The sequence below is a fragment of the Brienomyrus brachyistius genome, chromosome 7 (assembly GCF_023856365.1).
Source record: "Brienomyrus brachyistius isolate T26 chromosome 7, BBRACH_0.4, whole genome shotgun sequence".
NCBI lineage: Eukaryota > Metazoa > Chordata > Actinopteri > Osteoglossiformes > Mormyridae > Brienomyrus > Brienomyrus brachyistius.
In genome coordinates this window covers 17,958,030-17,969,590 of record NC_064539.1, presented here as the reverse complement: position 1 = coordinate 17,969,590, position 11,561 = coordinate 17,958,030, and the positions used below count along the sequence as shown (strand labels likewise).

Sequence of the window (11,561 nt, the reverse complement as noted above, 5' to 3'; positions counted from 1 at the left end):
CCTTCTGCTTTTTCCAATACATGATGGTAAAGGCTACACACACACACACCGTCTACCACAAACGGCTTGCCTTCTATGGGAAATTATCGTCTCTGTTCTGCTTAGTTGGTTGTGGCAAACATTGGGTGTGTAGTGCTTGCTACTGCTTGCGGCCAGTTATCAGGAACCAGCTACTGCAAAGGTCTACAACCTTATATACAGTGAGAGCTACTTCTGCAAACAAAATTATCTGCAGAGCTCAGATCAAAGTTGTTGACCAGGGGTTGGTCTCGGTTAAATTAATCTGATTTCTAATGCACATTTCCCAAACCAGTCATTGGCTCCCTGCAGGCTACTAGTAGTTCGCAGTCTATGTGTTGACCACTGCTGACACGACGACACTTTGCTAAAAGTTTTACGGACTTGTGATATACTCGCAATAGCAGTGTGTGACTCTAGGCAGGAGTAAGACCTCTACTGGCCACCAAACTCTTATTGCCTGTTATGCTGTCCAAACATTTCACATGCTGTGAATTATTTCAAGTCAGTCCTGCAGCATTATTTTCCCCCTACAGGTTTCAGGTTCACACAGGTTGCAAGACAGTAGCACAGATTCATCTGTATTCTATTAGCAATGCTCAGAATGTGTTTGAAAATAAATTACCCACAAGTCACTGGGAAAAAAATATCTAAAAATTGGTACCCAAAAATTTACCAATTCAAGTTTGCCCATGTCATTCAGTAAGTGCCATTTAAAGAGAATGTAGTGTCACAGCTTTTACATACTTAACACTGCTTCTTCTATACACCTGTCAGGAAGCTGATGTCTCTTAAAAACACAGGAAGCAATACAGAAATAGAGAAACCTTCAATGGTACATTGTTACTAAAAACGTCGCTTTATTGGTCAGTATCAGCATGCAGTTTGCTTCATCACAAAGCTTTTTTTTTGTGTAGCAACCATACAGCACATCAGAATGCAAGACGCTGCAGCTTTTGTCCTGTCGTCATGGTAACCACGAGCTCTACCGCCCCTCCCCCCAGGTATGACAGGATGGCGCGAGAAACAGGGCAGTAGAAACTTCAGAACTACAAGTCGATGCGCATGAGAAGTTTGCATAGGTTTTGAGTCAGCATAGCAATGCAATGCACAACACTAAGTACCCACAATGCTAGCCGTACTTTGAGAGTTTTTTTAATTTATTTTTTTAATTAGCCTCAGACAGCAAACCATTCTGAAACCTTATTGGAGTAGAAGCAATTCCCCAGATTGATATATCAGATGAAGTTCTCTCATACACAAGGGATTCCCTGGGCCACCAGCGAGGGCCTCTTTAAAACCGGACTACTTAAAACAGAAATCTAAAAATTAAATTATCCCAGTTAAAAAAGGAAACAAGAAAAATCAAAGCAAAGAGTAATAGAATTTCTAACCTCCTAAGTTCTTCAGTTGCTAATGCTACAGCTGATACAGAGGTCATGATCGCAGCACTACTGAAAGGGCAAAATCTAAAACTCCAGAGCTTGTTTTGTTCCTATAAGCCCAAAAAAAGCCAACAAAACAAAAACACAGGAAAATAAAACAATAAGTACTCCGAAAGAGTTGTTTGTTTATTCTTTCCGAACATATATAAAGTGCAGCACACATTCAAACGCAGTTTCTGCATACAAAAATAATCTCTGTTTGGGTCTCAGCCCTTTCATTCCCACCCCCTGACCCCCCTAACTTAGGCCCCCTCGCTTCTACGAGATCTCCATTGTCCGCGGCTCCTCCGTGTCGCTGGCCTCCTCTTTCGCTCCCCTCATCGCGTGGTTCCACAGTCCGGCCTCCAAACAGCGTTTTACATGATACTCTGCCACCTGCCAAAACATAGAATGACTTTCTGAATGACCCCACTCAGCACGTTTGGAAGCGTTACAGTTGCCACTATCAGCGCATACATGCCCGTTTCTCTCGCACCTCTGAAAAAGTTTACTTAAGTTGGTCTACAGATAAGAACTCTGCACTGAGAGCTCAGGACAAAAATTTGCCCAATAACAGGCCTCTCAACTATGACTGGCTCCACCAGTAGCAGCCAGTGCTAATAACACTGAGCACTGCAATAATGTTTTATGTACCATTCATATTCTTTGCTCTGCGCTCTGTAACACTGCCACGCAAAGAATTCACACAATGTCCCATCTGAGCCGATGCTGCACGTCTTTCATTTCATAACTGCATGTTTGATGTTGTCCCTGTTTGCAACTTAATCTCCCTTCTGGTATTAATAACATCTAATAAACCGTTACAGCTAATGCTGGTTAGTTAGTCAATCTGTGGTTTGGGAAGATCTTGGTTTGCCAATAAATTACACCAGCACTGGAGAAAGCCTAGCTGGTATGACTAAGACTGTCTGCTGGTTCTGTTTCACCGAACTTGAATATGTTGTGGAGACATTCCAAAGTGCCAAGTCGTTTGAGATGACATCATCTGACTGTGTGGCAGAAACAGCTTCGCCATGTCTCTCCACGTCTCCACACACAATTTGGGTTTTAGTAATAACAAAATTTCAAAACAAAATCTGTTCTCCCAGCTGTAACAAAACTGCACTGAACCCAAAACAGAGGTTTGTACCATACCAAACCCCCCCCCCCCCCCCAATTGAAATACTGCTTTATGTTGGATAAGAGCAGAGCGAGAGTGAATCCAAAGCCGTTTCTCGTGCCAAATTGCCATTTCTTCAGCTTCCGTTTAAAGCGATGCTGACAATGACTACAATCCACAGTAAACAAATCTGCAGCAACACACAGCAGAATTACAAAAAAAGTGACAGGTTTTTTAATCAGTTACTCAAGTTTAATTGAGCAATCATGGTTTCTCTGAACACTAACAAAATCACCCTTTCAGGAGATACATATCGCTGAAGCCAATTCCTTCACAAAACTAGAAATTCAATGTATTTAGTAGGCGGTGAAAGCCCCCTAATACTTACGGAGTGATTACGACAGAATTCTGTAGTTGTGTAAAATAGATTTGCATAGTTTGTACGCCCACATTCGTACAGCGTAACCCAAACAGTAACCAAATTGGTACCAAATTTGAAAGCATAAAAAAATAAACATAAAAATCTGCTAAACAGCTAGCAGTAAAACCTGCCTATAGTGTAATATAAATTTTCATAGCGTTGAGACATTATACCACGGTATACAGTATTCGCAAAAGCACCGCTTTTCCAGCACTTCGAAATCTTGCCGATAAAATTCGGCAATGGTAGGGTGGGGGTGGGGGGGGGGTGGGCTGAAGACTAGTAGCAACCTTCAAACTGTTCATAAATGTTTTCATCTTGCGCTACACTGTTTGCACTTGTAGTACTTGCAATACATCTGCTGGTCTGGTGGAATATCACTGCTGCATGCAGCACAGACCGCCACTGTCCACGGACAAATGTAGCTTGGACACAAGTCTGCGCGTACCATCACGCATGCACCTTAAATCACATGTGGGAAAGAAGTATGAACTAGACTTTACACTCTTCCACGTACCACCATTAGGACATTACACCTGATCGTCAGTAACAATATACAGGGTAACATCGTCTTTTGACTGCACAAGAGTCATTTGACATTTTCTCTCTCCAGGCTGCCGTTTGCGGCATGCTGAGTGCTAATGGAAGCAATTTTGTCATCCTCTTTTCAGGGTTCCGAGCAGCAAAGCCGATGGAACTCTATTGTTCTTATGTTCTAAGATGTTTAATGAGATTGTGTCGTATGGACTTGTATGGGATGTACCTCCTCATTATATTTTAGCAGAGCACGGTCTGCAATACATTTTACTTTGGTTTTGTTCACTAATGTTTAAGTACGTTTCCCTTCCCCCCCTGCAGACATTCTGTGGTCCCGCTTTTGCTCGCTGATGACATGTCACCACGTGGTATCAGTCATGGGTATCGGCGCATTGTCGCAAGAACAACGAGTACATGAGTACTGTGTTACACCCCTAAACAACTTATAATAAGCAGAGCTATGTGCTGAAGATTAGAAAATGTCCAAGAACCAGAGAGAGCAATGCCTGTGGACTTCTAGAAAATACACAAACCTAGCTGGGTACCTGTGGATTCATGTTGCGAAGGACATTCTGCAGAGTCTGCATATCCTGCATCTGCAGTCCTGCCTTTAGGTCCTGAAAGGGGAAAAGGCCGTTTTTAAGGTTTCTACCGTCCCCGTAATCAATTCATAATATATATCTCTCATTTCATCACAAACGTCATATTGTAGTCTTCCAGTAACTATTTCATGTGTGGCTTTTGTGCCAGTCACTGGCATATTTACAAGAAACAGCTTGTACGACACACAATACTAATATAACTCACCAAGCATATATCTACTCACCTTAGCTATGCGAGTTAATATTTTTCCAGAGTTCCATTAACATTTACATTTCAAAGGACTAACATGCACAGAAATGCTATTAAATGCAGAGACAATGTAACACAGTTCCAGGAAAACAGACTTTGTCCTGGTGTAAAATTAGGGCTTAATTTAAAGGCATGTAATGTCCACTTAAGTAAGCAAAGAAAACTGCTGACAGGGGGCAGCGATTCCAGGACTTCTTTGGGGTCCAAACGGCAGCAGCCGGGGGCTCTCTGCGTCTCCCCTTTGCTGTTCAGTGTGAACTCCTTCACCCGCTGCCTGAAGGCCTCCAGCTCTTTCTGGAAGACATCCAAATAGCCCTCCTGCCCTGCCTGAGGGAGACAACAATTACCTTAGACAGGCGTAGGGGCGCAACCTTGGATTATAAACAAAAAGCAGATTTTAAACAATTTCTTTTGTATATATAAGCACTTGGAATATGTGTTTATAGCTTAAATAGCAGAGCCGCCATAAAGAGTTTGTAGTCGTTAAATTAACGACAGGTACTGCGATGTTATGGAATGTCGCACCCTAGTGGTCAAACAACAGAACATGTTTCAACATGTACAGTGTAGAAGTTCCCAAAATGCATGCATTTCCCACAACTTCTACTTTGATTTAATAATTTATTGGTACATATTAGGCACTGAGGATATATTATCTATTCTCCCCATTACCTGCTGGAAATTCTTTTAAATCAGATAATGTAAAGCCAGAAAAACTGAATTCTTACCTGTATCAACTTTGTTCAGACCATTAAGTCATTTTGCAATGAACTACCTTGCAATACAATGTTTTGACACGAGATTAACAAATGGAAAGTCTGTATCAAAAGACCACCATTATAATGCAACCCAGGCTCCTTGGGGAGCGGAATGTGGCGTAGTGTGCTAAACCTCTGATCAGAAGGTTGCTGGTTCTCGCCCGGCCTATGCAGAATCGTCACATGTCCGTGTGCCCTTAAGGCCCTTAAAACCCCAGCTGGACGCCTCTGCAGGTGGCTGCCCTTTGCTGCCAAGTTTGCTCTCACCTACAAATGTTCCTGTGTGTCATGGACAGTAAAACGAGGTAGGCGAGAGGAGAATTTCCTTACGGGGAAATGTGCCTTACCTTGGCCTTCTGGAAGAACTGCCGGAAACAGCCTCGGGGGTCCCTCTGAGAGGTGTGGGCCATTTCCAGGATGAACTGCATGACGACCGCCTGGTGAGCTACCTGCTCCATCAGGGCCTCTTTCTGGGAGAGAGAGGAGCAGAGAGGGAGGCATGTCCGTCAGCAGCCCGGACACCGGGGAACGGAGCCGCTGTCGCCGCATGGGCTCCTGCAGGAAGCGCCGCAGCTAGACAGCGATTCGGCGCCTGCAGAATCCCAGCGTGTAGGAAACTCTTTATATAAAAAAATGACTCATTGTCATTTCAGTGATCATCAAAAAATTATTCACTATTACTTCTAGAATCTTGGACAATCTTGGAATTAGTGGACAAGCCGCTTGGACAATTGAAAAATAGCTGAAACAATGAGTTTCATGCAAGGAACTTAATGGTGAGATAAATGTAACATGTGAGGCATTAGCTTGTAAAAGGTAAAGTCACCCAACTTTTGAACTGAATTTGAAGGAAGTCACTGACAGACAAAACATAGAGTCTCTTTCTCTGTCCCCATGTTGTCCGTGTGTGAAACAACAAGATCATCTTCCTCAGTATAATTAAGCATTTAGTACTTTCAGCATTCAGGCATTATGGGTGAGGAGAGCTAAGAGGTGCCACCATGACTGGAAGCATTAACACACATTTGCTTTAAAAGGTCAGTCACTCAGTACTTTGTGGAATCTTCCAGAAGTGCCATTCAACACACATTATGGTCAGACAAGGACCAACGCATCACCTACTATGCATTAATTCAGCCTTCCGAGATTAGATTTTGAGCGAGGTGTCTACAACCATTCAGTGACTTAAAATACTTCAATGCTTTGCTATGGAAACATAACGCGTTGCCTTTTATAATGCAATAAAGACATTTTGAATGCTTGCAAATTAGAATCGTTCAAAAATCTAACAAAAACAACATTTTTGGAGATGGGGAAAAAATGGCAGATGAAGAACATTTTTAAAATTAACTAATATCTAGCCGTTAGACTTCTTTTCTTGTCTTTTTCCTGATTCACACCCTTCGGGGTCTGTTCCTTTCTAAACAGGCCATTAGACCCCAATGCTAAATCAGACAACACAAGGTCAAACAGACACTTCTTTATGACACTCTGACTCAGTTCTTCAAGGCCTGATGTTCAGGGGCCATTGGCAACTTCAGTGACCTAAGCGACATCACGCCAGTGTGAGGCACGACGCAGGCGAGCATGAGGGGTGATGCGTCCTGCCGAGCGGCGTGATCTGACCTCCTCGGCCTGTAGCCGGAAACACCACAGGATCAGGAAGTTGGCCGTCTCCTCGCAGATGATGTGGGAGTGATCTGAGAGGAAGTGCTGGCTGTCGTCCCACCTTCTCAGCATTCCTGCACAGACAAGCACGTGGAGAGGAGAGGAGTCTCAGGGCCGTTATTTTGGCACATTTTTCATGTCTCCACATTGAAATGCATCTGTACAATGGGCAATATAATAAAATAAACTATGTATGTTTGTGTTTAAGGTGCAGTGTGCCAGTTATAACAGATATACATACATAGTTTATTTTATTATGGAGAAATGGCCGCCTTTCACTTACCAAAGTGTCTAAGCTGCTGGTCGTACTTCTGAACGAAGGTTTTACTCCTGTCATTTTCCATCTCCATAGTCCTACTCTGAACATTAATAATACTCTTAAAACATAAGAGAAAGAAAAACAAAACAGAATGTAATGCGCAAGTAACTACAGTATCCGCTTACACAGCAAATCATTCTAAACGGCAGGCATTAAAACATCACTGGAGTATAGACACTTTACAATGATTAATTATAAGTGTATCAAATGTAACATGTTTTTAAGACACAGTAAATAATCCACATTTTCCATATATAATTCAATCACAAGGGATCACAGTAGATGCAGCAAAAAAGCTCGTTTCAGGCTTGCTGATGCCCCCCGAGGAAACCTAAACAGAATCTAAACAGATTCAGTACAAAAACATCGATATATAAATGTGATAAGCATACAGTCAAGTGCAGTAAAGCGGACAGTATACAGGCTGCTTTACATAAAGCGGATCAGCTATACGACTTTAATTAAATGCATTGAAATCACGCAGACGATGCGCTGCTGGGGTGCGAGGCTGCAGCTGACCTCCGTACCTTGTTAAAAACGTCCCCGACTGCAGTCCGGGTCCAACACGGGGCTCCGGCTGAGGTCACCGCCGCCCAGCATGCGCTCCTTACGCCGCCACTCGCGCTCCGTCTGGAAGAGCTCGGCGGATCCTGCCTGGGCGCGGGCGTGTTCTTGCTCCGCCGACTCGGAGCCGTGCAGCTCCAGGCCGCACAGCTGGTCCTGCGCCTCCGCCAGCTGCCAGCCGGACACGATGGAGGCCTTGACGCACTGCTGCTGGCTCCGGCACAGCGAGGCCATGCTGTCCGCGCTCGGCTGCAGGACACGGACAGAGTCATTGTCCGTCCGTCCGGTGCAGCGCCACGGTGCCGCCCGGGGCTCGGAAACCAGGGACCGGGGCTCGTCTGCCTGCTTTTCAGACGTCTAGCCTGAGTTTTAAAGACGATGCAACCCGCCGGAGTTTTGGGACTACAGTGATTAATCCAAGTTGCATTAAAGCGCTTTACAGCTTCTGATGGTGATTAATTTAGACGAAAGTGACACTAACAGCTATACTACTGCCCCCCCAGTAGTAGACAGTCACTATAAAACCTCTGTTAGGTTCACAGTCATGAAATAATAACGTGGTCCGGCCTGCTTCTGTTCACACGCAACAGCAAATAAGGAAACTTAATTTAAAATAAACTATTCATAGCCAATGCATCAGTATACACAAATAGAAATTCCTTGATGGGCAAAATATTTTGGCACATGGGGACACTTCATCTTTACTGGGGGGGGGGGGGGGGGGACTTTGCATTGTCTTTCACGGCTTAAACAAACATAAACGGTGTGTGACAGCTACCGTATCACATAAGCGAACAAAAAACTTGCCGTTATTTTTAGGGAAACCGAGATGGAAATACACTGGGAAAAAAACTTCAAAACTAATGAAAAGTAATAAAAGATATTAAACGTTACAAGATGCACCACACGACTGTAGGTAAAAGTATTTTTACTCGTTTGTTTACATCACATTTAAAGAACCAGCTAAGCAGCTAGACATCCAGCAATATATACGCCGGATTTCCATTTTAAAAGGTATAATTTTATTATAAATATTATGGATGTGTTCCGTTATAACACACGGGGAAAATGCTTCAGATGATGCGGCATTTCAGAAAGTCTGACAGTAGCTAATACCTGCTGATACAGAGGGTGCGGGGCTTCGGGCGCCGCGGCTCACGTCCTCCTCGGGAAACACAGAACCCTCGCCGACCAGCCACTCCATCGCTTTGCGCTTCACCCTCGATATTAAGATGCAGCGTAACACACCACTGTACGGAAGGGGAATCAGCGAGCCGGCTAGCGAGCCAGCCGTACAAACCCACTCGAGGCAACGTCTCGGTGCATCAGATGCCGTTTTCAGGCATGACAACTTCCATGCTGCTGACTCACATTCTCACGTGATCAAGCTGCGGTCACATGACCGGCCCGCTGCCACTAACGTGGAGGCCTCCGCTAGGGCCCGGTTCACCTGCTCCGTTGACTTCAGTCTATTTTTTTTTTTTTTTTTTTTTTACAGCATTGTGCCATCAAATCAAAAAGATATTTAAGTAAGCATAACAATGCATAAACGCTCCAAATAAGATTATACATTTTGATGTTGTGTAAAGGTTAACATGCTACGTTCAATTGGATGACTGATGTCAGAGCTGTTACTGTCTGTTATAAACATTAATGTTATGATTTTTTAAAAATCATTCTATGGAATACGACTCCTGCATTGTGCATCCTGAGATGCTCTTCACGGTCCGTGTTGGATAAGCCCTCATGGAAGATGGATGGACGGATGGATGGAATTTGACTCTCTTGATTTACTGACATATTATCGGTGCAATTTACGAGAGAAATACAATGGGTTTAACTGTACAATATATGTACAATTCAAAACTGAAACGAACAATTAAAATGTCATTTGACAAGCACATTTGTCCACCTCTTCTTGATTTATAATTTTTACATAAGACCGGGCTTTGTTCTCCTTCCCAACTCAAATACAGCGCATGCTGCTCCAGAAACTCGTGTTCAGTTTTTGTATGTTTCTCCACGTGCTGACTCCCAAATCACACACAGAAATAAGAAATACCGCAAACTTGTACTCATACTGCGTGCCGTAAATGCTGAATACGACGTTACGGCGATTTGCAACCATAATTGGCTCCGCCGGAAACATCGATCTCCTGTACAAAAGTTCCGATTTCCGCGAAACGGAAGAATAGCAATTGATTCAGATACGGAAGCCGTGCGGTGTTTGTACTTGTTCTCTCAACGAGGTTGAGGCAGAACAGCGCGTGAGTCACTGTGTTTAACTTTATGATTTTCACTGAAGTATCGTGTAACATAACTTTATTATAATGGATACCTTTTAAATAAATTTACACCGCTAAAGAAGGCGGTCTGAACTGAAAATTGGGTTACTTGAAAAAGGTAGTGCAACGTCCAGTCTTTTCGTACTTGCTAATGGTCTGTGTGTGTGTTGATTTGCTTACTGTGATTTCTAAATCTCCTGGCTAACAAGCAATACTTTGTATGAAGGTCTTACTGTGAGGCCTGTTCAGGTATATCGCAGGCTGATTTTACCCCGTAACTGCGATTCCTCGCTTTCGATGGTATTCCCAACTTCTAAAACGGAAAGCTGGCACTGACCGGGCTTATTGGTGGAATTAAAGCACGGCACACAGCCCTTCCTTGTCGTGACACTTCATACGGGCATTGATAAGTCCCTCCTCCTCCTATCTGGAAAGCACCACTTGTCAAACATACATTCATGCGTATAGGAGTAAAGGTCGTGTAATGTGTTTCTGCAATCTATTACAGATATGCTAGACATTACAAAATCAGCTGTCTATCACAATAATTAGTTTCTCCTGCTAGATCATGAATAGCTCCTTTAGTAAAGGTATATACAATGTATATTTTAAAAATGATACTTAGCGGGAATTATTCGTATATTAAGCCCATTGAATCATTCGGCACCTGGCCAGACGGTCCATGAGTAATGTTTGTAACCGCGGTAACAGTAAATAAATCTTTGCAGAACGTGAAAGCGCAGTAACGCGAGTATGCTGGAAATTAGGGGATAATGTGTTAAACGGAGGAGTGCAGAGGAGCGTCCTGATGCTGCGGGGCGGGGGGCTCGGCGCGCGCCTCCATTGTCCCGCTGATGGCGAGCCATTATAATGACAAAGGCCGGCATCACGCCCTGAAACAAGTGCAAGGGGCCTGTCCAGCGTCCAGCTTGTAATTAAGACCACGACCGTTGCTTCTCCCCCCCCCCCCCCCCCCCCCCCCTTCATCTGGACCTTTTGACGGATGTTGTTCCGTTAGCTCATCCTCTCAAAGGCAATTATCAATGCAGTTCTTATACTGGAAACTTAAATTGCTGAGGTGTTCACTGAGTGGAGGCAACAGCTTCTAAATTAGTATTAGACATTGCAGTAACTTGGGTTTAAATATTTAAAGCCATATAGGTTGGATTGTCTCTTATCTTAAGCATATTTAACTGGCCTGCTTTTTATAGTGTGTTTCATTTCCTTTACATTCATTGATTTTGAGCCAGAAACTATAACAATATTGAATATTATAACAATATAATCAGAGTCAGAGTATTTCTAATGACTTGTAACATTTTTACTATCACCACTATATGGCTGAGCTGCGTTCGAAGCAGGCAAAGATGACTTACTTCCCTATTATTTAAAATTTTTTACCCTTTCCGTCACATTTTTTGAGGCTTAAATTGGCATTTTTGGACAACATTTTACATGTTTAGGGTGCATTTAATGAAGGAGACCAAGGAACAGGTCAGTGTTTGTATACAAGTATACAACTGCAGTTTGAAGGTTAACTTTGACCCTGAAAAATGACACTTATGTAATCTTTGACCTCTTTCTTAGTTGTTTAA

The 11,561-nt window shown here is 43.3% G+C and overlaps 2 protein-coding genes across 4 annotated transcripts in view; one reads left to right on the top strand and one right to left on the bottom strand.

Moving 5' to 3' along the window:
* Window positions 1-856: 856 nt before the first annotated feature.
* Window positions 857-9,878, bottom strand: cdc37l1 (cell division cycle 37-like 1). The gene is given in 9 exon segments (XM_049018719.1): window positions 857-1,838; window positions 4,066-4,137; window positions 4,544-4,699; window positions 5,478-5,600; window positions 6,757-6,872; window positions 7,082-7,175; window positions 7,645-7,659; window positions 7,661-7,930; window positions 8,798-9,878. Coding segments are annotated over 8 exon segments (948 nt in total). The 5' UTR covers window positions 7,916-7,930; window positions 8,798-9,878; the 3' UTR covers window positions 857-1,721.
* exd3 (exonuclease 3'-5' domain containing 3) overlaps window positions 9,854-11,561 on the top strand; it is a 37,867-nt gene continuing 36,159 nt past the window's right edge. Inside the window, exon 1 of one of the 3 annotated variants that reach the window (XM_049018712.1) lies at window positions 9,854-9,948. The gene's annotated coding sequence lies outside the window, so the exon portion shown is untranslated. Of the gene's footprint in view, window positions 10,085-11,561 lie in introns of all 3 variants that reach the window. The other 2 variants (XM_049018714.1, XM_049018713.1) reach the window with 2 other exon arrangements.